Below are 26,690 nucleotides of genomic sequence, written 5' to 3' on the forward strand. Positions count from 1 at the left end.
GAGGAGGGAGAAAAATTTTTCTCCTTAACCTGTGAGGACAGGACAAGAAGCAATATGCTTAAATTGCAGCATGGGAGGTCTAGGTTGGACATTAGGAAAAAATTCCTGTCAGGGTACTTAAGTACTGGAACAAATTGCCGAGGGAGATTGTGGAATCTCCTTAGTCATTGGAGGTTTTTAAAAGCAGGTTAGACAAACACTTGTCAGGGGTGATCTAGACAATACTTAGTCCTGCCTTGAGTGCAGACGACTGGATTAGAAGTCCCTTCCAAACCTATGATTCTATAGCTGCCAAATGAAACAACAATGCAACCAGTGCACTTTAGTAGGCAGGGATTAGGGACATAATTCCCAAGTTTGTTACTTTGTGCTTATATATGCTCAACATTTTACTCTCCAGTGTACAGGATTGAGCGAGTTGTTATCCAACCATTGCCATGTCAGCATGCCATCTGACACTACATTCAGCATGAGGATATGACTACCCACAAAACATCCTAGCTGCTAGCACAATCACATTTTGAAAAGAACAAGTGTTTTAAATCTCCCTCCAACCCAGTAGAAAACTTGCATCTATGAGAGAAGAGAAGTCAGAGCAAGCAGTGAGGAAATAGAGATGGCAGCTACAATTGGGGGGATGGCACCACCACCACCAATAATAATTATCTTATGGTAAAGGCCCCAACTGGGTTAGGACCCCCATTGTGCTGTATAAAACAGAAAAGACAAAATTACTGCCTCGAAGTAAAAAGCCAGTGCTCATATGGAAGCATTGCCTCCCTTGTTCTAATACACATAGACCTGTTGTACAGTGTTTCATTCTTCCACATTAATCTTTCCAAGCAAAATATGTCCAAAAGTATTTTGTGTTTGAAGCCAAAGGGCTAGATTCTGTTCTCGTTTACAGTAGTGTAAGTTGTCTCTGCATCCTCATCTGTAATACGAGTTAATATCACTTTCTTTCATTACTGGGGTTTGGCCAGGCTTAATTCATTAACGTTTGTGAAACACCCTGATACTATGCTGAGCACTGCTGAAATGCCTATTAACAGTATCTTTCATCCCTCTTACCTTCACATACATTGTTAGTTTAACTAATGTACTCTCCACTTCTTCCAAGATAGTAAACTGTTCAAGAGCCAACATTTGTGGAAGCCCACTTGTGGTCTTCCAGACCAACAACGATTCCAAGAATTATTCTCTGGTTAGTACCCTTCAGCTAATTCAGCATTCATCACACAATATTCATATCCAAGCCACAGCTTCCCAGATTTTTCTGAGAAATCTCAGGTTGAATCATTGCCAAATATTTTGTTGAAGGCTTGCCGTAGTGGACTCTTCAACAGTTACACCAGTGATTAAATTTGGCCCACTATATCCACTGTATTTTCTTGATCAGAAAGGTATCCTTTCACTTTGGTGTGTAATTTTTGTTTTAAAGGGTAAATATTCAGCAAGCTTCTCTCTCCTCCTCCTAATGGCCAGCTTGCAGTATTCAGGGGACACATCTTAAATTCATAATACAGATCAGGGCTGGAGAAGTTTATCAGACATGCAAGGGACAATAAAGATCAGGAAAAGAGCATCAATGATTAGGGAAAGTGCCCTGATGAGAAGTCCAGCCAGCTGCAAGGAAAGGGGAGATTGTTGGAATTCTAACCAGGCTGCTCTCCCAGGATCTTGTTCTGGGCTTTTAAGATCACCCTCACACTAGAATGCCCAATAAATATGAAACCTCTAAACTTTCTGGCTGCAGGAAAGAAACCGCATCCCCTCCCTCCCTCCTTTCCACCCCAAAGACCCCTGCAGTGGATGGGTGGGTTGAGGATATCACCACTGCTCTATTCAGCTTCCCACAAAAGATGTCTTCACTATTCTATTCCCATCCCAAGCTTCCTCCCCAATAAAAAGCAACAATGCCTCTTAGCTTTTCCAAGCAAGAGCAGAGTGAAAGATGTGTTTTTACTTTTATCTGCAGGGCTCTGATTAACAGCTGTGAAACTGCCAAGACTGGTCAGCTTTCATTTTGCTGCAGATTGGTAAAGTTATGAGCAACTATAGAGGAATTAGAACTGTCTGGAGACTAAAGATGACAATCTGCATGTAAACTACTGCTGTGCTATATTCATAACTATAATATCTAGAAACTTTCAGATGAAAGCTTAATTCTGCCGAATTTGATGGCAAAGGACTACTTACTAGAAAAAGCTTCGTATTTCCCAGTAACAAGTAGGCTGCAGAACAGATGGTATATTACTGCATTCTAGTTTAGACCTTTTGTAGTCAATATATAGGTTACAACTTATTGGTTATGTTATCATCTTAAGTTACCAGCTACCTTCTTATATTAGCACTTACTATACGTGACAGCTGGTCAAAAAATGTTCAGACTAAAAAATTTTGTAGTTGGAAAGGAGGGTTTTTGTCAAAAGATTTGAGAAATTTTTATTTGACAATTTATTTTTTTCCGACATTTTTCAAAATGAAGAATTTTGGTTATCAAAAATCCCACCATTTTTTATTTTGTTTAAAAGTTGTGAGACAACAGCTAGAATCTGTTGCGGAGGAAAAGGACGTCTGGTCCTTCTTACACTCCATGCTGCCGCTGCAACCCTCACCAGGAAAAGTGGCATAAAGGAAGAAAAAATACGAAAAACTTCATTTTTGTTTTGAAATGTTGATTAGAAACAGAACAACCTTCCATTTGAAACTTCTTGCAAAAATAGAAATTCTTTTATCAAACTTTCAAAATGATTTTTTTCGGGGCAATTTATTTTTGGTGGGGAGGAGGGATCCTATTTTCCAACCAGCTCTGTCATTTCTGGAAAATCATAAGTTATTTGCAAGTGCGGAGAATGTTGCTCTGCCAAAGGTTTGTTTTGTCTTCAGTTTTTGTTTTCTTAAGAAAATTGTGAGAAGGCAATTTTGTTCGAAGGTATCAAAATATTCCGATACTATGTCAAAGTACATATGAGAGTGTAGAAAATTACTACTACTTTTCTATATAACTCACCCATATTTTGTTCCCAAAATAAGATAAAGCTGCTCAAAATAGGTTTTAAAAATCTACCTCTAGGCAAACTTGTTATTTCAACATATCCATATGAAGTCAGGTCATGACACAGATTACCAAGATGATATTCATCTGCTGTTGCGAAGGCTGTGCACTGCATCAGATCCTGTGCCAAAGGAATACAAGCTTGGGTTAAAAAAATGCTGAAGTGACATGTTTACAGGATATATGTCTGGCTCTGTGGCCAAGTTTGTTATATGATTTGACATTCATTTAATTATTAGTTTCTCTATGGTGGTCATCACCATAATATCAGAGCACCACACAAACACTAATGAATTTATCCTGTCCCTAAGAGATAGTGGAGTATAATTATCCCTATTTTACAGATAGGGGACTGGAGCAACAGATAAAGTGATGTGCCTTAAGTCGCCTTATGACAAAGCCAGGAACGGAACTCAGGTCTCCTGAATGCCAGTCCAGTGCCTTAACAGAAAGACCATCCTTCCACTCTTACTGCTACTTAATTTTGTACATGACTTAGGACTTGCTCCCAAGTGAAAACAATGGCAAGGCTCCCATTGAGGATCAGGCCCTTAAGAAACTAAGGTAATAGGGCCAGTTCCCGCCCACCCCATGTCTCCTGAGCAAGGGCTAGTCACAACGGCAGGCCCAATATTCTTGTGAGTGCAGAGCCTACTCCCCATTTGCAATCCCTGGGATGTAAACTACCTCAAAAAGGGCTGGAGTGCAGAATGGGCCATAGCCCTTCCGTGCTTTGCACCAATCAATAGAAATGGACAACTGTAGGGGATACATTTCACGCTGCAGAGAGCTAGCACGGTATTCATGAAAGAACAGTGTGCTCTCCACTGCTCCTAATGCAGAACAGCAGATAACTGCCATAATCTTTCAATATTCAAAGAACATATGTTAAATACCTAAAACACCACACTGAAACAAACTGTAGGCACAATGTAATCGATGAAAAAAGTGTATTGTCACACAGTTGCAAATGAGACACACTGGCAATCTGCAGCTGATTATAATACTACTGGAAAAGGCTTTTTACTTCTGGGGGTGCATTTCATGTTGTATGCGAGAGTCACTCCTGATACTTATCAAACCCCATGTAACTTGATGAGAACCTACTTTCTCACAGAGATGCCTATACCCAGTTATGTGAATCAGTGCCCATACAGCAAAACTTTGTTTCCTTTTAATGTAAGCCTTTTTCTTATCCCTGCCCTAATCTTATTATCTCATCAATTCAATGATTGTTACAATTCTACGTTTAACACAGCCTAGAAAAATTCTACTTCATCACTCATCTGGGGTAAGGAGTTTAATTTGAGAAGCAAATAAAATATTCATGTTTAAGATCACCCTTATATTAAGAATGAGTGAATGGTTTTGTATCTGGTAAATGTTCATGACCATTTTGGAAGGCTAACTTAACAAGGGAAGGTATTTGTTGCCAGTTCACTTGCTAGAATTGTTTAAATAAAGTTCTGGTTTTAAGAGTATTTCTTGTACAACTATACACTCTCACGCTGATAAAATCCATGTCTTTACCCTAAGTTTCTAGAAAGCTTAGGTTATTGGAATTGCAAAAATGGTCCCTCATGGTCCCAAACATTTGGGCCCAAGGTTACAGAGAGAGCAGCAGCTCTATCCCTCAGTTCCTTCCAGCTAGCTGTACACAGTCAGAAACCCTCAACCTTCCTCTAGTTCAGTGGTGGGCAAACTTTTTGGCCTGAGGACCACTTTGGAGTTCTGAAACTATATGGAGGGCTGGGTAGGGAAGGCTGTGCCTCCCCAAACAGCCTAGCCCCTGCCCCCTATCTGCCCCCTGACTGTCCCCCCGAACCCTTGACCCATCCAATCCCCCCCTGCTCTTTGTCCCCTGACTGTCCCCTCCCACCCCCAGGACCCCACCACCAATCCACACCCCTGCCCCCTGACAGGCCCCACACCTATCCAACTGTCCCCTAACTGGCCCCACACTTATCCAACTGTCCCCTAACTGGCCCTTACCCAACCCCCCTGCTCCCTACCCCCTTACCATGCCGCTCAGAGCACCAGGACTGGCAGCCATACTGCCCGGCTGGAGCCAGTCGTGCTGCCCAGCAGGAGCTCACAGCCCCACCACCCAGAGTGCTGGCGGCACGGCGAGCTGAGGCTGCGGGGAAAGGGGGATAGCCTACCCGGCTGTGAGTTCAAGGGCCGGGCAGGATGGTCCCATGGGCCGGATGTGACCCATGGGCCGTAGTTTGCCCATCTCTGCTCTAGTTGCTTTCCATCTTACGCAGTTCTTTGTCACTTGTTTTAGACTAGAAGCCCCATAACATGGTTTTCAGTTTTTCAATTTAAATTTGTTGTTTTACTCTCTTAGTGCTATGGATGCCTCCAGTTGGCACTGAAGGATGGCTGGTAAGGTAACCAGCTTGACATGTGCCCTCTTTGTGTAATGCAGAGAGGTCAATGCATGCACAATGGCTCATCTTCCTCAAAGACTCACTTGCTGGAAACGTGTTCTCCTGTACTACCTTTACCTCGTCCTCCCTGATTGTGCAGGCTCTCTGAGAAGCTCAGACTGAGCACCAGGACCCTCTTCGTTGGCAAAAGCCAAGCAGAGGTGTGGATCCATTAAGACCTTGGACTGAAGGGGAAGAAGGAATCAGTCAGTCTAAAGCACCAGGGTGAATGAACTGCTGTTCATCATATTATCCCTATGGAACTAGCAGAATGGTTTGGACAGCCTTGAATATCAACACCTAGAAAAAGGCCCTGTAACAAAGCTGGGGACTCTGGTTCTTAAATGTAGTTCTCCAGTTTCCATTGAAGACCGCATCCTCTGCCCCACTAGCTGAAAGATTTGAATCTTTAAAACAGGAAACCTGGAAGAAGAACCTATTCCTTAGCATCCCTATAGGGATTCAGTCTTCATGGGCTCTTAGGAATGTAAGAACCACCTCACCTACTGTGTCTGCACTTAAAATTCAAGTTCTTACTAGCCTGCATAGCTACCACTTTAGACAGCTGAACAGGAGGTTGTTTCATACTTTGTGGCCACAGCAGCTAGACAGAATAGTGATACCACTAATCACTGAGGACTTGTTTGGTCAATCCAAGGACTTGCAAGTAACCCATCCACTCATCCTAGTTTCTTCCACAAAAGCTGACAGACTACCACAGACAAATCTGCACTGCCATGGCTGGGATATTTCTACCAGCACCCCGCAGCAAGTATTCGGTAGTCGCTGAAGAAATACTAAAATCCTCTCCTGATGACAGAGTATAAGGAAACTGAATCTCCTTGATAAGAAGGCTTATTCCTCATCTATTCTGTGAATGAGGATGACTGTCTAACTCTTTTGGCCAGACTACTTCCAGATGAGACTACTTCCAAAAGAACAAGCTGAAATCCCTCATGGATCACCTGCCAGAAGACCTAAAGAGGGAACCTAAAGCCATCATTCCAAAAGGCAGGATGTAGTCAAACACTCTCTAAAGGCTACTTATGATTCAGATACAGCAGCATGCTCTTTTACAACTGCAGTGATAATCATATAGCCTGCATGTTTGAAGAGTTCTGGGTTTATTCAAGATATGCAAAGGAAGAGTAGATTGTGCTTTTCAAGGACCAGAGGTGGTGATGGTGGGTAGAGAAAAGCATTTTCAGGAGTTTGCAGTCACAGCACAGTCTCCACTGGTGAAAGGTACACATTCAAAATTGGTCAATTTGAAGTTCATAGTTTAGGAGTATTCTTGGATTCCTCATTGATGCTAAACTGTTCCACAGAAGCATTCATGAGTAATGCTTTCTATCACCTCCAGTAGGCTAAGAGATTCTGTCCCACCTTGGCAGATGATGGCCTGACCTCATTTATACAAGCCTTAGTCACTTCTCAGCTGGAGTACAACAATGTAATATACCTGCGCATAAAACCTTCAGCACTCAGGAAACCCCAACTAGTACAGAATGTTACAGTATCTCTCTTCAACCACACAGGCTGTGAGCACACAAAAGTTGTCCCCTGCTCTCTACACTGATTTCCCATAGAACTGAATCATATTCAAGGTGCTCCATGGCGTGGGGGCCAGGATATCTAAGACTGCCTAAAGCTCTGGGATGAAGACCATGGTTGACAACCACATTCCTCTGGCACACTCTACTCTATTGAACTCTCTACAATAAGGGTAAAGCTCATCTGTGCAGGAGACAGAACTTTCTCAGGGGACAGTCTGAGACCGTGGAATGAACTCCCACAGGAACTAAGGACCATTACAAACATTACCACTTTCTGTTACAAGTGCAAGACACATTTCCTTTGCATTGCCTTCTCTAAGGAACATATAGCAACATGTGTATAAATTTTTTTTTTAAAACAGTTTTAAAAAAACCCTACACTATATATGCTCCTCCCTCTGGGGAGATTGAGAGAACAAACAACACAAGATAGAGGTATAGTCACACTGTTCAATACACTACTGAAAGGCACTCAGATACCACGGTGTAAGGGCCTATGCAGAATAAAAGTTAGTGAGGAAAACAAATGACACCTTGGAAAAATACCTCAAAGATTTTCCATTTCAGGGTGGATAAAAACAGAGTTAAGAACTCCACAAAAAACAGATTTTTTTTTCATTTAAATAGGTTTATATTTAAAAAGAAATGTATGGGAAATTAAATTTGAAATTATGATAACCTATATTAAGGCCTAAACTTATCTTAATTTATTGAAATAATATAAATAAAAATATTCAAGCAGTACATGTTTGCTGCCAAAGTTTTAAAGAAAGTCAACCTACTGGCTAAGCACCTGGAACCAGACTTTGCTGAAGTGCTAAACCAGCTTTTAACAAGAGTAGCCTCTTCTGCAGGTAAAAAGAAAATATTTTCTTCCTTTCAGTTTATTTATCTGGTCAGTTCAACGACTAGCTCATTCTAAGTTGAGAAACTCATTGGGAGTTAAGATCAGTAAAGCTCATTTTCCTCTTCCAAACTATGACGGTGTAAGGATGAGATCTGCTAGTTCTAAAACCTTGCAAGACACGGTGATCAGAAAAGGTTCAATCCCTAGCCATGGATACTTTGTTTAATAAATCAGTTTTAAATGCAAAACATCTTTTGATAAATTTTTCTTCTGTGTCCAGCACATTTAAGGTAGATTTATTTAACTAATGAACAGCAATCTTAAAATGCTGCTGTTGTGTATTTTAATTGATTTCCAGTTTTCAACCAAAGGCAGCTTGACATGAATCACAAGAATAAAAAAAAAAATCTAGTGAATCAAAAATGATTGACACATTTCTTAACATAATTAAGAATCTGAATAAATGTATGTTAAGCTATGTAACTGCCTAAATGTGTGTAGGTATAATTTATCTCCATGGTTAGCAAAAAGAAATACCAAATTTAGTGTAAAAAAAAAAACAAAAACAATCCACTATATTATGTTGCAAATCAACATGTTTCAATGATTAACTAACCAATGAGAATCAAACTTTTAGAAAAATAACTAAAGAACAGAAACGCAAAACAAGATTAAAATCAATTATTTAAATCAAGGTTTCCTGCTTGCCTATTTAAATCAATTGATTGAGCTGAATCAATTCACTCTGCTCCATTCATTGGGACTACATCAGTCATCTTGCAGAAGTCATAAGAATGGCCATACTGAGTCAGATCAAAGGTCCATCCAGCCCAGTATCCTGTCTGCCGACAGTGGCCAATGCCAGGTTCACTCCCTCTGGGGCACCTAACAGGTAACGATCTAGTGATCTCTCTCCTGCCATCAATCTCCACCCTCTGACAAATAGAAGCTAGGGACACCATTCCTTACCCATCCTGGCTAATAGCTATTAATGGACTTAACCTCCATGAATTTATCTAGTTCTCTTTTAAACCCTGTTATAGTCCTAGCCTTCATAACCTCCTCAGGCAAGGAGTTCCACAGGTTGACTGTGCACTGAGTGAAGAACTTCCTTTTATTTGTTTTAAACCTGCTGCCCATTAATTTCATTTTGTGGCCCCTAGTTCTTATATTATGGGAACAAGTAAATAACTTTTCCTTATTCACTTTCTCCACCCCACTCATGATTTTATAGACCTCTATCATATCCCCCCTTAGTCTTCTCTTTTCCAAGCTGAAAAGTCCTAGTCTTTTCAATCTCTCCTCAAATGGGACCCATTCCAAACCCCTAATCATTTTAGTTGCCCTTTTCTGAACCTTTTCTAATGCCAGTATCTTTTTTGAGATGAGGGGACCACATCTATACACAGTATTCAAGATGTGAGCATACCATGGATTTATATAAGAGCAATAAGATACTCTCCGTCTTATTCTCTATCCCATTTTTAATGATTCCTAACATCCTGTTAGGTTTTTTAGACTGCTGCTGTACACTGTATGAATGTCTTCAGAGAACTATCCATGATGACTCCAAGATCTCTTTCCTGATTAGTTGTAGCTAAATTAGCCCCCATCATATTGTATGTATAGTTGGGGTTATTTTTTCCAATGTGCATTACTTTACATTTATCCACATTAAATTTCATTTGCCATTTTGTTGCCCAATCATTTAGTTTTGTGAGATTTTTTTTGAAGTTTTTCACAGTCTGCTTTGGTCTTAACTATCTTGAGCAGTTTAGAATCATCTGCAAACTTTGCCACCTCACTGTTTACCCCTTTCTCCAGATCATTTATGAATAAGTTGAATACGATTGGTCCTAGGACCAACCCTTGGGGAACACCTCTAGTTACCCCTCTCCATTCTGAAAATTTACCATTTATTCCTACCTTTTGTTCCCTGTCTTTTAATGTGTTCTCAATCCATGAAAGGATCTTCCCTCTTATTCCACGAAACTTAATTTATGTAAGAGCCTTTGGTAAGAGACCTTGTCAAAGCCTTTCTGGAAATCTAAGTTCACTATGTCCACTGGATCCCCCTTGTCCACATGTTTGTTGACCCCTTTAAAGAACTCTAATAGATTAGTAAGACATGATTTTCCTTCACGGAAACCATGTTGACTTTTGCACAACAATTTATGTTCTTCTATGGGTCTGACAATTTTATTCTTTACTATTGTTTCAACTAATTTGCCCGGTACTGATGTTAAACTTACCAGTCTGTAACTGCCAGGATCACCTCTAGAGCCCTTTTTAAATATTGGCGTTACATTAGCTATCTTCCAGTCATTGGGTACAGTAGCTGATTTAAAGAGCAGGTTATAAACCATAGTTAATAGTTCCGCAATTTCACACTTGAGTTCTTTGAGAACTCTCTGAATGCCATCTGGTCCCGGTGACTTGTTACTGTTGAGTTTCTCAATTAATTCCAAAACCTCCTCTAATGACACTTCGATCTGTGACAATTCCTCAGATTCGTCACCTACAAAAGACGGCTCAGGTTTGGGAATCTCCCTAACATCCTCAGCCGTGAAGACTGAAGCAAAGAATTAATTTAGTTTCTCCGCAATGACTTTGTCGTCTTAAGTGCTCCTTTTGTATCTCTATTGTCCAGGGGCCCCACTGCTTGTTTAGCAGGCTTCCTGCTTCTGAAGTACTTAAAAAACATTTTGTTATTACCTTTTGAGTTTTTTGCTAGCTGTTCTTCAAACTCCTTTTTGGCTTTTCTTATTACATTTTTACACTTAATTTGGCAGTGTGTTTGCTCCTTTCTATTTACCCCACTAGGATTTGACTTCCACTTTTTAAAAGATGCCTTTTTATCTCTCACTGCTTTCTTTTACATGGTTGTTAAGCCATGCTGGTTCTTTTTTAGTGCTTTTACTGTGGTTTTTTAATTTGGGGTATACATTTAAGTTGGGCCTCTATTATGGTGTCTTTGAAGTGTCCATGCAGCTTCCAGGGATTCTACTCTAGTCACTGTACCTTTTAATTTCTGTTTAACTAACCTCCTCATTTTTGCATAGTTCCCCTTTCTGAAATTAAATGCCACAGTGTTGGGCTGCTGAGGTGTTCTTCCCACCACAGGAATGTTAAATGTTATTATATTTTGGTCACTATTTCCAAGCGGTCCTGTTAGTTACTTCTTGGACCAGATCCTGAACTCCACTCAGGACTAGATCAAGAATTGCCTTTCCCCTTGTGGGTTCCTGTAAGTGACTGCTTCTTGGAGCAGCTGGTAAAGTATCGAGAAATTTTGTCTCTGCATTTCGTCCTGAGGTGACATTTACCCAGTCAATATGGGGATAACTGAATCATAGAATATCAGGGTTGGAAGGGACCCCAGAAGGTCATCTAGTCCAACCCCCAGAAATCCCCCACTATTATTGAGTTCTTTATTTTGATAACCTCTCTAATCCCCCTTAGCATTTCATAGTCACCATCACTGTCCTGGTCGGGTGATTGATAATATTTCCCTACTGTGTTATTCTTATTAGAGCATGGAATTACTATCCATAGAGATTCAGACACGCCTTTTAGAGACTTTTTGTACAATGTAAGGAAAGTTTTTTTTAATGTCAACATATATTCTTGTTGCAGCGTGTTCTGTGTCAGCTTTTTGCTGGGTTACAAAATGTCAGCATTCCAGTAGGTGGAGCTGTACGTTAAGAAAAAGCACAGAAGTCATTTCTGAAATAACAAATGTTTTTATTAGGCCTGAGTTTGTGTGACCTCTGGCATAATGTTTTGAAATATGAAAGCTTCCTCTGAAAGAAGTACTATTTCAGTACTTCAGACAGTTTGCTCTGCCTTTTGACAATGGAAAAATCACAGCTGCACCTCATATTTTTACATGCATATTCTGCTTATGGAAGTGTCAAAAAATTAAGCAATTTGTTAGTTTTGTATAGTGCTTTTCACAAGCCTCAAAAGATATGCCCAGAGTTTGTGGGACTCAAGTCAGCCGAACTGTGTTAGGGAACCCTAAGCTTGAGCATCTATATTGTACTTTAACCCTACATTAAGACTTTTCTAACCTGTGCTTGAACTTAGGGCTCTGGCGTCCACATGGCAATGTGCAGACCCGAAAAAGTAACCATATTCCAGGCTCAAGCATGGGCTTACACTGTAGGGTAGACATATGCTTCAGCCTCAGCTCAATGATAACCCCCTCTTGGTCATCATTTAGCAAAATGTTAAGTATGGTCTAGTATTCGCTGCGAAATGGGTAGCAAAGATATCTATAGACTATTGACAGTTGTTGTTAAATGGATTTCTTGATTGATTTGTTCCGATTGAATCCCACAAACATACACTACACTGGCATACTACTCATCTTTACCCCAATGCCAGATGGTTTCTTAAGAGCATACAAGTTTTTCCTTTTGAATGATTCAGTCCTCCTGCTCTGTTGATGCAGTTTCTATCCTCTGCCATCATTTGGGAGTTATTTAACCAACAGGTCTGCAGAGCTTTGTGACAAACACTACCTTCATTTATAAATGTCAGACCAAATCTTCCTCACCCAACTTATTCAAGTAGTTCTACTGATTTCAATGGAACTTCCCACATGAATCAGGGAAGCAAGATTTGTCCTGTCATTGATTATATCACAAACACTAAGTGCAATGATGTGCTTATTCTCAGACCCAGAAACTAGCTATACAAAATGTATAGCTGTCCTTCTCCAACCCCTAGGGAAATGTATATGCAACAACTATGCACTAATTCAGGACTGATTATAGGAAAATATTGTGAGCTTCCAATGAAAGGAACATTTTTGCATAATTTATTTCTCTTTAGCTTGACGTGTAACTATCCCTTTAAAGATAAGAATAGCAAAATCAGACTCAAAAAAGAAAAAATGTTATACTTCTGTTGTCTAGCTAAACAAACTTCCTAAGTATTTTTGCTTATTTCTTCCCTGAACTGAAATTTTTTTAAACCGATTTGGAAATTTATTCTGTATACCTTCATATTACTTTCTTAACAGCAGAAAAATGGAGAAGAATAAAAGCCTTTTAAATGGTGACAGTTAATCACTGAGGCAGAAAGAGAAGAGTGTTCAAGGATTAAATGATTCTGAAGAGCAGATTTTCTCTTTCAACACCTCCAGAGAGGGACACAAGCTAAATCCATTAAAAAAAACTTTTATAGCTTATTCTGTTCTAATAATATGGTTTTCTTCTCACCATTTGTGCAGTCTGCTTGCTGCATCTGCTTCATTTTAGACAATAACATTCTTATTTCTAGTGAATTTCACTTTGTTTTTCTTCTATCAGCATAGTCCTACTGTTCGTGTTCACAATCACGTATGTGAATGTTTAAATCCTCCTCCTTCCACCAAAAAAAGAGTTCACTTAATTTTATGAAAAGTGTTTGTTAAAAAAATTGGAACCTAAACTAAATTGACAGTGTTCCTTTAACATTCCACATAACAGACAACATAAGTTTTATACTTTACCTCAGTTTCTGACACTAGTGGCTGGTTAGCTCTGGATGGCTGTTTGGTCCTAGGTGCCTTCGGTGGTCTCTTAGTTGGCAGAATACTTTGTTTTGGCAGTATTTTACTAGTTGATACAACTGAGTAAGGTCTTGTTGGTATTTTCATAAACTTTCTAGCACTACGTAGTCCATGCTTGTAGTTCACGGTCCTTAGAGTATCAAAATGGTCCCTGAATGGAGGATAAACTTCTCCGATCTGGTAATTCACAATTTTTGCTTCTGACATTTGCCAATTCTTGAGTCGCACACACAGATTTGTCAAGCAACAGGTAGCAGTTTCAGGAGTGCACAAGTTCAAGTCTTTGTTTGGTGCTAGAATTCTGAATGATGCCCTGACAACATCATTGCTTAGTTTCAACACTGGATGCCTAAGTTTATGACGGCCTTGGCATTCACATATTTTCATTAAAACATGGGAACATCTAGCCAGGAATCCCAACAGTTTTACTGTCATCGCTTCTCTCTGAACTGCATAAAAAAAAAAATTTAAAAGATCAACTCTTGGAAAGAAATCACATTATGTTCAGTTGTATTTAAAGAGAAGAGTCTATCAATACTCCTCTTGCATTCTACATAAAAAAATATTGATGGTTCTGAATACTGTTCCCTAACATTTGATATTCTTCCTGAATGAGGTCAAAATGCATTTCTTGCCCAGCATCCTCAAAAGACAGGGAAAGATAATGCAGTGGTTCTTATGCTAGCTGATAGGCAGGCACTTTCAGTTAGATTCTCACACCCTTACTCACACCAAGTAGCATCTTATTATGGAGTAAGCCCCATTAGCTTCAACTCATGGATTAAGATGCTCACATTGACTAGGACATCAAACTATACAGACCTTATAGTCTGAATACTGATCTCTAACATTTATATTAGTTAGTGAACACTTCTTAAAGAAAGTCACCTACAATACATGCATGTTGTCTGACAATACCAATTACCATGCCTCACAAACAGCCCAACACAGATACAAGTGTTGTGGTTATTAATCTATCATACAGAATCCCATAAGAAACTGATACCAATTAGGTCAGTAAGGCCTCGATCCTGCAAGTTATTGCAGAAGAACTGCTTGAATTCCACCCCAATGATTTTGACAGGAGTTTGACATTGTCCAGTAACTAGCACTAACCAAAATAAAATCAGTTATGCTACAATGAGAGAGTTCCTGAAGATTTTGGACCACATTATGTGTGCCAATATAAATAAGCTGCCAGAGTTGTTCCAAAGGTGGTAAATTTAACATGCTACTAACACCTCATGAAGCACATTCCATTTATAAACAGTTACGCAACTCTAAGTCTTTCCCCACCTGCTTTTCATTATGTGGAACATTTGCCTGAAAACACAGGAGCTGTTTTCAGGCAAATAACCCTTGTAATAAGAGGCAGACAGAAACACAGCAAGTGTTTTCTTATGGAAAAAATTGCCTTTTTGGAGAACATTTTTTTGGAAAAACCTCCTGCATAGAGGCATCTTCAGGGGGTCTTTAGGCTTCTTATTAGGAGAAGGTATGCTTTTCCCTCATAGGGACATAATGCACAATGAAATTAAAACTGCACTTGCTTAGGGGTTTTTGTTTTGTTTTTTGGAATGTGCTAAGTTTTTCAAGGATGGGAGCATTCCTAATGAAATATGCAAATTAAAATTACAGTATACCCAACAAGAACCCAATTCCCAATCCTCCAACATGTATTCGAAATAATACTTCAAATTGTCATGTTCTTGTGGATGAAGAATAATGTACAAAAACACACATTGTAACAAGACCTCAATTCTGAATGGAGCATCTAGATACTAACATAATACAAATAATAATTAAACAAACAAAAACATGACTACAAAGTTAAATCCATCCGGAGGGGCAGGTAGGGTAACTCCACTAACTTAATTAATCATACCAAGAATGATTTTTTACTCAATAGTTTTAAATAAAAAACTTGCCATGACCCAGTTTAAGATTCACCAAAAAGGTCAGAGCTGATGTCAAATTTATAACAGCAAATAAAATGTAATATAAAATCATGTTCTCATTCCTCCTTTAAGAAATAATCAGCATAGTTAGTGCACTACATCTTACATAACAACTAACTGGGATAAATGTCCATCGGTTGTTTTCTGATGTCTCTACAGATTCCAGAATGCTGCTGGCACTATGTAAGTAATAAATACAAACAATAAGTAGGTTTCAGAGTAGCAGCCATGTTAGTCTGTATCCGCAAAGAGAGAAGGAGGACTTGTGGTACCTTAGAGACTAACAAATTTATTTGAGCATAAGCTTTCATGAGCTACAGCTCACTTCATCAGATGCATTCAGTGGAAAATACAGTGGGGAGATTTATATACACAGAGAACATGAAACAATGGGTGTTATACCATACACACTGTAAGGAGAGTAATCAGATAAGGTGAGCTATTACCAGCAGGAGAGCGGGGGGCGAGGGGAGAGGGAACGGACCTTTTGTAGTGATAATCAAGGTGGGCCATTTCCAGCAGTTGACAAGAACGTCTGAGGAACAGCGGGTGGGGGAGGGGGGAGGGTAGTGGGGGGAATAAACATGGGGAAATAGTTTTACTTTGTGTGATGACCCATCCACTCCCAGTCTTTATTCAAGCCTAAGTTAATTGTATCCAGTTTGCAAATTAATTCCAATTCAGCAGTCTCTCCTTGGGAGTCTGGTTTATTCCCCCCAACTGTTCCTCAGATGTTCTTGTCAACTGCTGGAAATGGCCCACCTTGATTATCACTACAAAAGGTGTCTCCCCCCCGCCCCAATGGTAATAGCTCTCCTTACCTGATCACTCTCATTAGTGTGTACGGTAACACCCACTGTTTCAAGTTCTCTGTGTATATAAATCTCCCCACTGTATTTTCCACTGAACACATCCAATTAAGTGAGCTGTAGGTCACGAAAGCTTATGCTCAAATAAATTTGTTAGTCTCAAATTGTTAGCCACAAGTCCTCCTTTTCTTTTTGCAAATAATAAGTAGTTAGTCAATCGCATTTTCAGCTGGAAATGCAACAGGAGGAGACCATGTGGTATGTAGGATTATCAAAATCTGTGAATGGATCATGGGTTCCAGTTTCTTCCACACAAGCCCTTTAAATACTATGTACTAATCATAACCCATTCTTGCACCAGCGTTCTGCATTTAGGCCTTATCTCCACTAAGCATTTTCAGAAACTCTTCCACCATTTGTCTATGACCACTGCTGCTCTACTAGTACTCACAATGGTGGGAACGTTAATGTAGACTGGATGCAGGGCAGCAGAGGTTAAAATGCACTTGTGTTCTTCCATTACCAGCACTGCTGAAGTTGCAGTGACCACTTGTGCAAGAATTTCTAAAAATATTAAGTGTATGCACAGCCTGTAGCCCAGTCCTGTAAAAACATATACAAGTTCAATAGGACTACTCCCAAAGTTAAACATGTTTTTCGATATTTGCAGACTTGTCGGATGAGGGGCTTTACACATTCAGAAGAAGAGAATCAGTGGACCAGTTGTGTGTAGTTTAATTGTACTATAGGCAGGAAGGATATAATTAGGGGCAGAGACCTATATGAACTGAGTGGGAGAGAAGAAGTTTCAAATCAGTTCTTAGGTTCTGACTAATGGAAGAAGACACAGTAATCACTTCCTCCCCAAAGGACAGAGCTCTTGTCTCAAGACAGAGAGACTCAGCGTATACCTACCCAAGTACTGCAGTGCAGACTCTTGCTACAGCAACAGAAAGGGTTTTTCTGTCTACAAAGGCAATCCACCTCTCCAAGAAGCAACAGCTAGGCTGATGGAAGAATTCTTCCACTGATCTACCCGTATCCACAGTGGGGGTTAGGTTGACTCTTCCACACCATAGAGGACTTGAAATTTTTCACAGCCCTGAGCAACGTAGGTAGCTCAACCTACATTTGAGGTGCAGACCACGCCTCACTGATCCAACTTGATTCCTGAGGCCCTGTCTACACTAGCAAGTTTCTGCGCTGTAACTCCCAAGGTGTACACACGGCCAAACCACTTAGTACACAGGAACCGCGCAGTTGTAGTGCTTTGGAAAAACCACCCCAACAAGAGGCATAGAGCTTTCTGTGCCGAGGCTACAGCGCCGCGGTGTCAGCGTAGACACCGTGGTCGATTACAGTGCTGTGATTGGCCTCCGGGAGGTGGCCCACAATGCCTGTTCTCACCTCTATGGTCATCAGTTTGAACTCTACTGCCCTGCCCTCAGGTGACCAACCGTCATCCCCACCCCGTAAATTCCTTTGGAATTTTGAAAGTCCCCTTCCTGTTTGCTCAGTGACACGTGCAGGGGTCTCAGTGCATCTTTCCAGGTGGCCTAAGGTGACGAGATGTCCCGATTTTCTAGGGACAGTCCTGGTATTTGGGGCTTTTTCTTATATAAGTGCCTATTACACCCCCACCCCTTGTCCTGATTTTTCACACTTTCTATCTGGTCACCTTAAGGTGGCCATGCCTGCTCTACACACCAGGCAATCCCCCATTTGGAGAAATGCTGAGCTGCGGGAGCTCATCAACATTTGGGAAAGAGGAGGCCGTCCAGTCACAGCTGTGCTCCAGCTGTAGGAATTATGATACCTACGGACAAATTTCACGATGCAGGACAGAAAGGGGCCATGACCGGGACACACTGCAGTGCAGGCTCAAAGTGAAGGAGCTGCGGAATGCCTACCACAAGGCATGGGAGACAAACAGCTGCTCTGGTGCTGCGCCCACGAGCTGCGGGGTCTACAAAGAGCTGGATGCAATACTCAGCTGTGACCCCACCTTCACTATGAAAACCATATGAAGACCACCGTGGATACTTCGGTGGCTCACGTGCCAGTTGAGAGTGAACTGAGCCAGGAGGAGGAAATCTTGGACAAGGATGGGGTGGCAGAGGATAACTCAGAGGCTAGCTAGTCACAGCTGTTGGATGTTGGCAAAGCACAAACAGGAGAGGCAGCCCTCGGTAAGTGGATTTGATTTTGGGAATTGCTGAAGCAAGGAGTTGGGGGCAGGAGGTTTGCAGAAAGCAGGTTTGTCTCCCACCACATGCCTAGTCTGAGTGGCGGAACAGGATGTTGATTGATTCCTTCACTTCATGGGAATCTCCCTCAGAGATCTCCAGGAAACTCTTGTGGAGATACTGGGCAATCTGCTGCCGCAGGTTCTTCAGCAGAGCTGCTTTGTTTCTTGCCCCATTAATGGTAACTTTCCTGCTCCACTATGTCACGGGGAGGGTGGGAAGAGGAGGTACCATTGCTGCACACAGGCGAGCCGCATAGGGGCCAGGGTGGAAGCAGCAGTCTTGGAGAAGACCCTCCCTCGATTCCTTGCTCACCCTCAGCAGCAAAAAGAAAAGGAGTACTTGTGGCACCTTAGAGACTAACCAATTTATTTGAGCATAAGCTTTCGTGAGCTACAGCTCACTTCATCAGATGCATATCGTGGAAACTGCAGCAGACTTTATATATACACAGAGAATATGAAACAATACCTCCTCCCACCCCACTGTCCTGCTGGTAATAGCTTATCTAAAGTGATCATCAGGTGGGCCATTTCCAGCACAAATCCAGGTTTTCTCACCCTCCACCCCCCCACACAAATTCACTCTCCTGCTGGTGATAGCCCATCCAAAGTGACAACTCTTTACACAATGTGCATGACAATCAAGTTGGGCTATTTCCTGCACAAATCCAGGTTTTCTCACATCCCCCCCACCCCCATACACACACAAACTCACTTTCCTGCTGGTAATAGCTCATCCAAACTGACCACTCTTCAAGTTTAAATCCAAGTTAAACCAGAACATCTGGGGGGGGGGTAGGAAAAAACAAGAGGAAACAGGCTACCTTGCATAATGACTTAGCCACTCCCAGTCTCTATTTAAGCCTAAATTAATAGTATCCAATTTGCAAATGAATTCCAATTCAGCAGTTTCTCGCTGGAGTCTGGATTTGAAGTTTTTTTGTTTTAAGATAGCGACCATCATGTCTGTGATTGCGTGACCAGAGAGATTGAAGTGTTCTCCGACTGGTTTATGAATGTTATAATTCTTGACATCTGATTTGTGTCCATTTATTCTTTTACGTAGAGACTGTCCAGTTTGACCAATGTACATGGCAGAGGGGCATTGCTGGCACATGATGGCATATATCACATTGGTGGATGTGCAGGTGAACGAGCCTCTGATAGTGTGACTGATGTTATTAGGCCCTGTGATGGTGTCCCCTGAATAGATATGTGGGCACAATTGGCAACGGGCTTTGTTGCAAGGATAAGTTCCTGGGTTAGTGGTTCTGTTGTGTGGTATGTGGTTGTTGGTGAGTATTTGCTTCAGGTTGCGGGGCTGTTTGTAAGCAAGGACTGGCCTGTCTCCCAAGATTTGTGAGAGTGTTGGGTCATCCTTTAGGATAGGTTGTAGATCCTTAATAATGCGTTGGAGGGGTTTTAGTTGGGGGCTGAAGGTGACGGCTAGTGGCGTTCTGTTATTTTCTTTGTTAGGCCTGTCCTGTAGTAGGTGACTTCTGGGAACTCTTCTGGCTCTATCAATCTGTTTCTTTACTTCTGCAGGTGGGTATTGTAGTTGTAAGAAAGCTTGACAGAGATCTTGTAGGTGTTTGTCTCTGTCTGAGGGGTTGGAGCAAATGCGGTTGTATCGCAGAGCTTGGCTGTAGACGATGAATCGTGTGGTGTGGTCAGGGTGAAAGCTGGAGGCATGCAGGTAGGAATAGCGGTCAGTAGGTTTCCGGTATAGGGTGGTGTTTGTGTGACCATTGTTTATTAGCACTGTAGTGTCCAGGAAGTGGATCTCTTGTGTGGACTGGACCAGGCTGAGGTTGGTGGTGGGATGGAAATTGTTGAAATCATGGTGGATATCTTTCATAATTATCACATCCTGTAGAAAGTGTGGGGACAAGAATGATTATCAGGCCCCCCCATAGTGCTGGCTCTCCCCAAGAGCCACGTGCCCAGTGTACAGCAGGGTCCGGGAAGAGTGATTTACCCTGCCCCTGCAGCTACTCACCATTTTGGGGGTCTTGTGGCTCATGTGTGCTTGCCTGGCATCAGCCAGTTAGTGACAGGTGTGAGAGTACTGGCTGTGTTTTAAATCACTGAATCAGTATTGTCTGTGTTGCATTGTACTCCAAAGGAGAAGGTTGGGTATGATCCCTGGCCATACACAAATCTTTAGCCAGCCCCGGGTCCCTCTTCTTCCTCCTCCTCTTGGGACCTTCCCTTCCCCTATCCCCCTCACTACTTTTTTTATTTGACTCTCTCCTACAGTTGTTGTCTTTTAATAAAAGAATTGCGTTGGCTTGAAAGCAATCTTTATTCTATTAACTGAAAGCAAAATGAGCCCTGCAAAGCAACACACAATTATGTTAAACCCGCATATTGCATCATGTGCACCAATCACCTCTTAGCATTACAAGCACCGCACTCCCGAGCATAGCAACGAATATTAGTGGTGCTTAGCTTCAAGTTGCTGCCTCAAGGCATCCCTGATCCTTATGGTTCCGTGCTGTGTCCTGCTAATAGCCCTGGTCTCTGTCTGTTCAAACTCAGCCTCCAGGCACTGAGCTTCAGCGGTCCAGCTCTGAGTGAAGCTTTCACCCTTCCACTCACAAATATTATGGAGTGTACAGCACAAAGCTAATAAGCATAGGAATATTGAATAAGGTCCAGCTTCCCATAGAGGCAGCGCCAGCGGGCCTTTAAACTGCCAAAAGCACACTCAACAGTCATTCTGCACTTGTACAGCCTGTTGTTGAACTGCTCCTTGCTGCTGTCAAGTTGCCCAGTGTATGACTTCATAAGTCCTGACATTAAGGGGTAGGCAGGATCTCCCAGGATCACAATGGGCATTTCGACTTCCCCTCTGGTGATCTTCTGGTCCGGGAAGAAAGTCCCTGTTTACAGTTTCCTGAACAGGCCAGAGTCCTGAAAGATGCATGTGTCATGCACCTTTCTGGACCAGCCTGCATCATTTGTAAAATGCCCATGGTGATTCATAAGTGCCTGGAGAACCACTGAGAAATACCCCTTGTGATTAATGTACTTGGTGGCTAGGTGGTCTGGTGACAGAATCGGAATATGCATGCCATGTATTGCCCCTCCGCAGTTAGGGAAGCCCATTTGTGCAAAACCAGCTACAATGTCACGCACATTGCCCAGAATCACGGTCTTTCGGAGCAGGATGCAATTAATGGCCCTGTACACTTCCATCAACATGAGTCCAATGGTAGACTTTCCCACTCCAAACTGATTAGTGACCGATCAGTAGCAGTCTGGAATAGCCAGCTTCCATAGTGCAATCGCCACGCGCTTCTCCAATGGCAGGGTAGCTCCCATTCTTGTGTCCTTGCGGTGCAGGGCTGGGGTGAGTTCATCTCACAGTCCCATGAATGTGGCTTTCCTCATACAAAATTTCTGAAGCCATGGTGGATAAAAATCAATGATATTAAAAAAAAAAATCAGATTTTTCATTTAAATCGGATATTTTTTATAAAATGCTTTTTGAGGAAAAGAGTTTTAATTAAGATACATTATAGCTCAAAGATATCTCATCATAATATAGAATAGAGATTATAAATTCTAATTCTATAGTATGAGACAATATATTCAAGTAATGTTTAAAAAAGTCTTGTAAATGTGTTCCAATAGTTCATGGATTAAGGACCCAAATCTTATGGGGTTCCAGGAGCTTCTGTATAGATTATTTAGGTTAATCTATCTACCCAATGGGACTCGGTATCTTCTAGACTGAGCATCAGAGATGCTTAGTTTTGCAGTTCTCCAATGGTAGATTTGTCTCCAGAGATAACATGCTTGTTAACAGCAAAAATGTTATAAATAAAATATATAGAGGTGAGAAATAACAGACCTCAACCTTACTGTCCCTCTGCAAATTTGTGTACACAGAGTCACTCTCTTACCTCTCTCTAAAAGTGCAAAGTTTCAAAAAGTTCAATGAATAGAAGATTGTTGAGGACGGAATAGATCTGGACAAGGAGAAGAAGTCTGGAGATAAATGTGAGAAGGGAGGGACAGGCAGCAGAAACAAAAGTGAAACTGTTTGAGCAGCATATTCCAGAAGTCTTGAGGTCTTTCTGAGTTTAGCCATCATTGATTTGAGATCTACCATACTATTCTCTCACTAGAAGGGAAAATCTATAATAGCAGCAGGCCGTAAAAGAGACCCAGCTTGGGAATATTTTAATGAAGTTCCTCTACCTGTGGGTAAGACAGGCATGTGTGCAAAATGCAAACAGTGCAACAAAGAAATGCAAGGCCTGGGTTGCCTGATAGAAACATCATCATGAGAAGTGTTTCTTCTCAGGAGGAAGCTGCACTGAAGATGATGAAAGGAACATGTCTGAACTAGCAGGATCTTCAGGTTGGTAAACTTTTTTATTTCATACTTTTCTTAAGGACTGCCTATCTTCCTTCTAGACTATTCTTAAATTCTCATGTTTGAGTAAAAAATATAGTTGTTACTCTCTGGTACTATCATTTTAGGTGCAGTTGTGATAAAAAATAAATAGCTGAAATAGACAGATCTTCCTTTTACAATTTCACCTTTAAAGCAGTACTGAGTATCAGTGAATGCAATGAGTAATACTAAATGAGCAGTATAGTAATAACAAACAAAATAAGTCAATGCAATTATTTAATTAGGAGAATCCATCCTCAACATACAGGATTCTGAAGACTATCCACCTTCAAGATCACCATAATTTTCTATAGTTTCAGAGTTATCTGCTAATGATAGTGTTTCAGTCACATAAGGTATGTCACATAGCCACAGTATATCACCTGTAGCAAAAACTAAAAAACAACTCCATCATCATTCAGAAACCACCATAGACAAGTTTGTGATAAGAACCAGCAGATTACAAAAAGTAGTAATTGATTAAAAGATTGCCCGGTTTGTTTATGCAAAAAAACTCCCCTTTCCATATGATTGAGAACCCACACTTCATTAACATGGTTCAGTCATTAAGACCAGGATACAATCCACCCAACAGAGCAGATATTGCAGGCAAATTGCTGGGTAAAGTGTATGAAAGAGAAATTGAGCGGTGTGCAAAAGGTCTAGAGGGTGAAATTATTAACCTAAGTCTTGGGTGGAGCAATGTCCACAATGATCCTGTTGTATGTGCTTCTGTGACAACAGAAGAAGGGAGTGTCTTCCTTACAGAAACAATTGATACATCAGGAAATGCACACACAGCAGAATACTTACAAGTAGTAGCAGCAGTAAAAGCTATAACAAACTGAAAAAAAAATTCAAATGTCTAGTAAGCAGCTTGGTCACAGACAATGCTGCAAATGTATCCAAGATGAGAAGAAATAATTTAGGAGTGTGTGAAAAGAGTCCCAAGCTAACATATAGTTGCAGTGCTCATTTGATCCACTTCTTAGCCAGACTTCAGTGTTCCAGAAATAAAGGATAATGTTGTGGAAATTGCAAAATACTTCTGTAACAACCACTTTGCAGCAGCTGCTCTGAAAAAAGTGGGAGGAACCAAGCTAACTCTCCCACAAGACGTGCAATGGAACTCAGTAGTGGACTGTTTTGAGCACTATATCAAGAAGTGGCCTAATCTTAGGACAGTTTGTGAACAAAATAGTGAAAAAAATAGATTGCACTGTCAGAGCCAAAGTTCTCAACATTGGACTTAAGAGAAATGTTGAACACATGCAGAGTACCCCAAAGCACATTTCTGTAGCCTTGAACAAAATGCAGGGAAATAGCTGTTTTATTGCTGACGCTGTTGAAATCTCGAAGGAATTGAGTGAGATCTTAAAAAGAGAAATATACAATGACAGAGTTAAATTACAAGCATTAAAAAAAAGAAATGGGACAAGCACCATCTCCAGCTCATTTTCTTGCAAATATTCCTAATACTCGTCAAACCTTAACTGCTGAAGAAGAGGAGTTGGCTATGACATGGACATCCAGCAATCATCCCTCCATAATGCCAACTATAATAAGTGTGAACCATTCAAGAAATATATGTTTGCTGATGATGTTTTAAAGAAAGTCACACCAGTGAACTGGTTGGAAGTCACTTAAATACTTGGATTCAGAGACTGCTGAAGTGATAATCTCACTTTTACCAGCAGTTGCTTCCTCTGCTGGTGTAGAAAGAATATTTTCTTCCTTTGGACCAATTCATTCCAAATTGAGAAACTGTTTGGGACCTTTCCCAGATTATGAACAAAGAGGAAAATGAAGGTGAAGACGACTGAATTAGCTGCAGAAGCCAATATTTTAAGTTTCTCATGTTGACCTGGCTGCCATAGTTGATTTAATTTTTTTAAAATATTTCATTTAACTATTTTAAACAATTTTAACAAAAACAAACCTGATTTTAAAAAACTTGAATGTTTAACTAAATTCAAAAATTCATATGCTTGTTTTGTTAAAACATTATGTTTGCTGTTGAAGGAAAAAAATCCAGAATACATAACGTTGTTTTAGTTAAATAAAACAATTTAAATGTCTGCTGATGTACTCCTCCTAATACAGCATAGCAAGAAACTCCTCCAAATATTAATGATTAACCTGTTGAATTGGAGATAGCTCACCTCCCAATAACTTCATAAATATATGCTTTAATTACTTTTGGTAAATGAATTAACCAATCATTCATTTTCTGATATAGCTGTAAAACTAACCTGAAAAGTTTTCAAAATAATTCACTTTAAAAATGTATAGTGTGCACCTTCTAACAATGAAACCTACATTTATCGGAGTTGTGAAGAATATGTATTAAGGTTATCAACAAGAATGCACTTTTATGTAGAAAACCATGATTGAATTGAGTCTTCCACTAATTTGATTTAAATCACATCCACCAACCGTAGCCACTATTTGTCATCCCAGACATACATCACGATGTGATCGCACCACTCAGTGCTCGTTTCCTGAGCCCAAAAGCAGCATTTCACTATGGTCAGCACCTCCATGAATGCCACAAGTAATTTTGTGTCGTAGCTACTATGCGTAGCGAGATCAATGTCACACTCCTCTTGCCTTTATAGTTTAAGGAATAACTCCACTGTCACTTGTGACGTGTTGGTCAGAGCGAGCAGCATACTAGTCAACAGTTCGGGATCCACTCCTGCAGCCTGAAGAGGCAGGGTGCGCAGTACAGAAACCATTGAAAGATGGCGCCAAATACAGACAGAAGCACAGCAATTGCTGGGATGCAAAGCAATGCATCACAGGACATTGGGACAGGACCCAGGATGCCCTGCAACCCCCTTCACCTTCCCACAAGTCTTAGCAGCAGAAGAGAAAGAGGTGCTCTGTGGGATAGCTGCCCAGAGTGCACCGCTCCAAATACCGCTGCAAGTGCCGCAAGTATGAACACGCTATTGCACTGGCAGCTGACAGTGAGACCACACAACAGCGGTTTCCCTTCAGCACTCTCTGATGGCACTGTAACTCTGCCAGTGTAGACATGCCCTGAATTGCAGCTTGGGGCGCTGGTGGTTGTATCTGAGCACTGCTGTGATGTAGGAGCAGCTGCAGAATCCTGACCTACCTCAGGGTCCTGAAACGGGAAGAGCCCTGTTGGGCAGGGCACCTGGAAAGGTTGTACTAAGAGACCCCCTCCCCCTCCATACATCAGTCAGGAGCTGGGGCCTCTGCTTCCGACCAGCCTGCTGAACTGGCACAGGCCAGGGCAGCCAAGGCCTAGAACAGAAACGCATGTGGTTTCGCCCACTCCCTCCAGACATCAGTTTCGCCATCTATAAAATGGGGCGATGACACCGACTCCTCGGTAGGCCGCCCTGGGAGCTGCGGGGGAGGCGCGCGGCTGCGGGCGGCAGCAGGGCAGCAGCCGGGAGCCCGAGCCGGGGGGAGGCCGGCGCCGCCTCCAGCCTCCCCTTCATAAGGCCCAGCCCTCGGCGCTCAGAGCCCCGACCCAGCGCCTCCCCCCAGGCGGCCGTTGGCAGCCAGCGGGGGCCGATTCTCAGCGGCAGCCGTTCCGGGGGCCCGCGGACCCCTCGCGCGCACGGGGGGGGCTCGCGCCCCGACACACTCGGAAGGCCTGACAGCCGCGCGCGGCTCTGTTCACAAGGGGTGGGGGTCGCACCCTACCAGTGACCTGAGCTTCCGGGGGTGGGGGGAGGGGCGGCTCCTTTCCTGTCGCGCGGGGAATGGCAGCGCCCAACTGCCTGTCCCCGTACCCGGCTCCCGACCTTCAATCCCCGCCACACCGCGCGCTCTT

General features: G+C 41.7%; 1 protein-coding gene across 8 annotated transcripts in view; it reads right to left on the reverse strand.

The window, feature by feature from the left end:
* The window catches only part of RMND1 (required for meiotic nuclear division 1 homolog), a 51,748-nt gene that overhangs the window by 24,917 nt on the left and 141 nt on the right, over window positions 1-26,690 (reverse strand). The window contains exons 1-3 of one of the 8 annotated variants that reach the window (XM_073337662.1): window positions 26,568-26,684; window positions 13,394-13,902; window positions 3,071-3,179 (exon numbers count right to left, since the gene is read on the reverse strand). In XM_073337662.1, the coding sequence (XP_073193763.1) occupies window positions 3,071-3,179; window positions 13,394-13,888 (604 nt within the window). In that variant the 5' untranslated portion in view covers window positions 13,889-13,902; window positions 26,568-26,684. Of the gene's footprint in view, window positions 1-3,070; window positions 3,180-5,534; window positions 5,676-13,393; window positions 13,903-15,517; window positions 15,591-17,135; window positions 18,836-26,560; window positions 26,685-26,690 lie in introns of those variants that run through there. The other 7 variants (XM_073337661.1, XM_073337664.1, XM_073337663.2 and 4 more) reach the window with 7 other exon arrangements.

Source organism: Lepidochelys kempii, chromosome 3 (genome assembly GCF_965140285.1).
Source record: "Lepidochelys kempii isolate rLepKem1 chromosome 3, rLepKem1.hap1, whole genome shotgun sequence".
Lineage (NCBI taxonomy): Eukaryota > Metazoa > Chordata > Testudines > Cheloniidae > Lepidochelys > Lepidochelys kempii.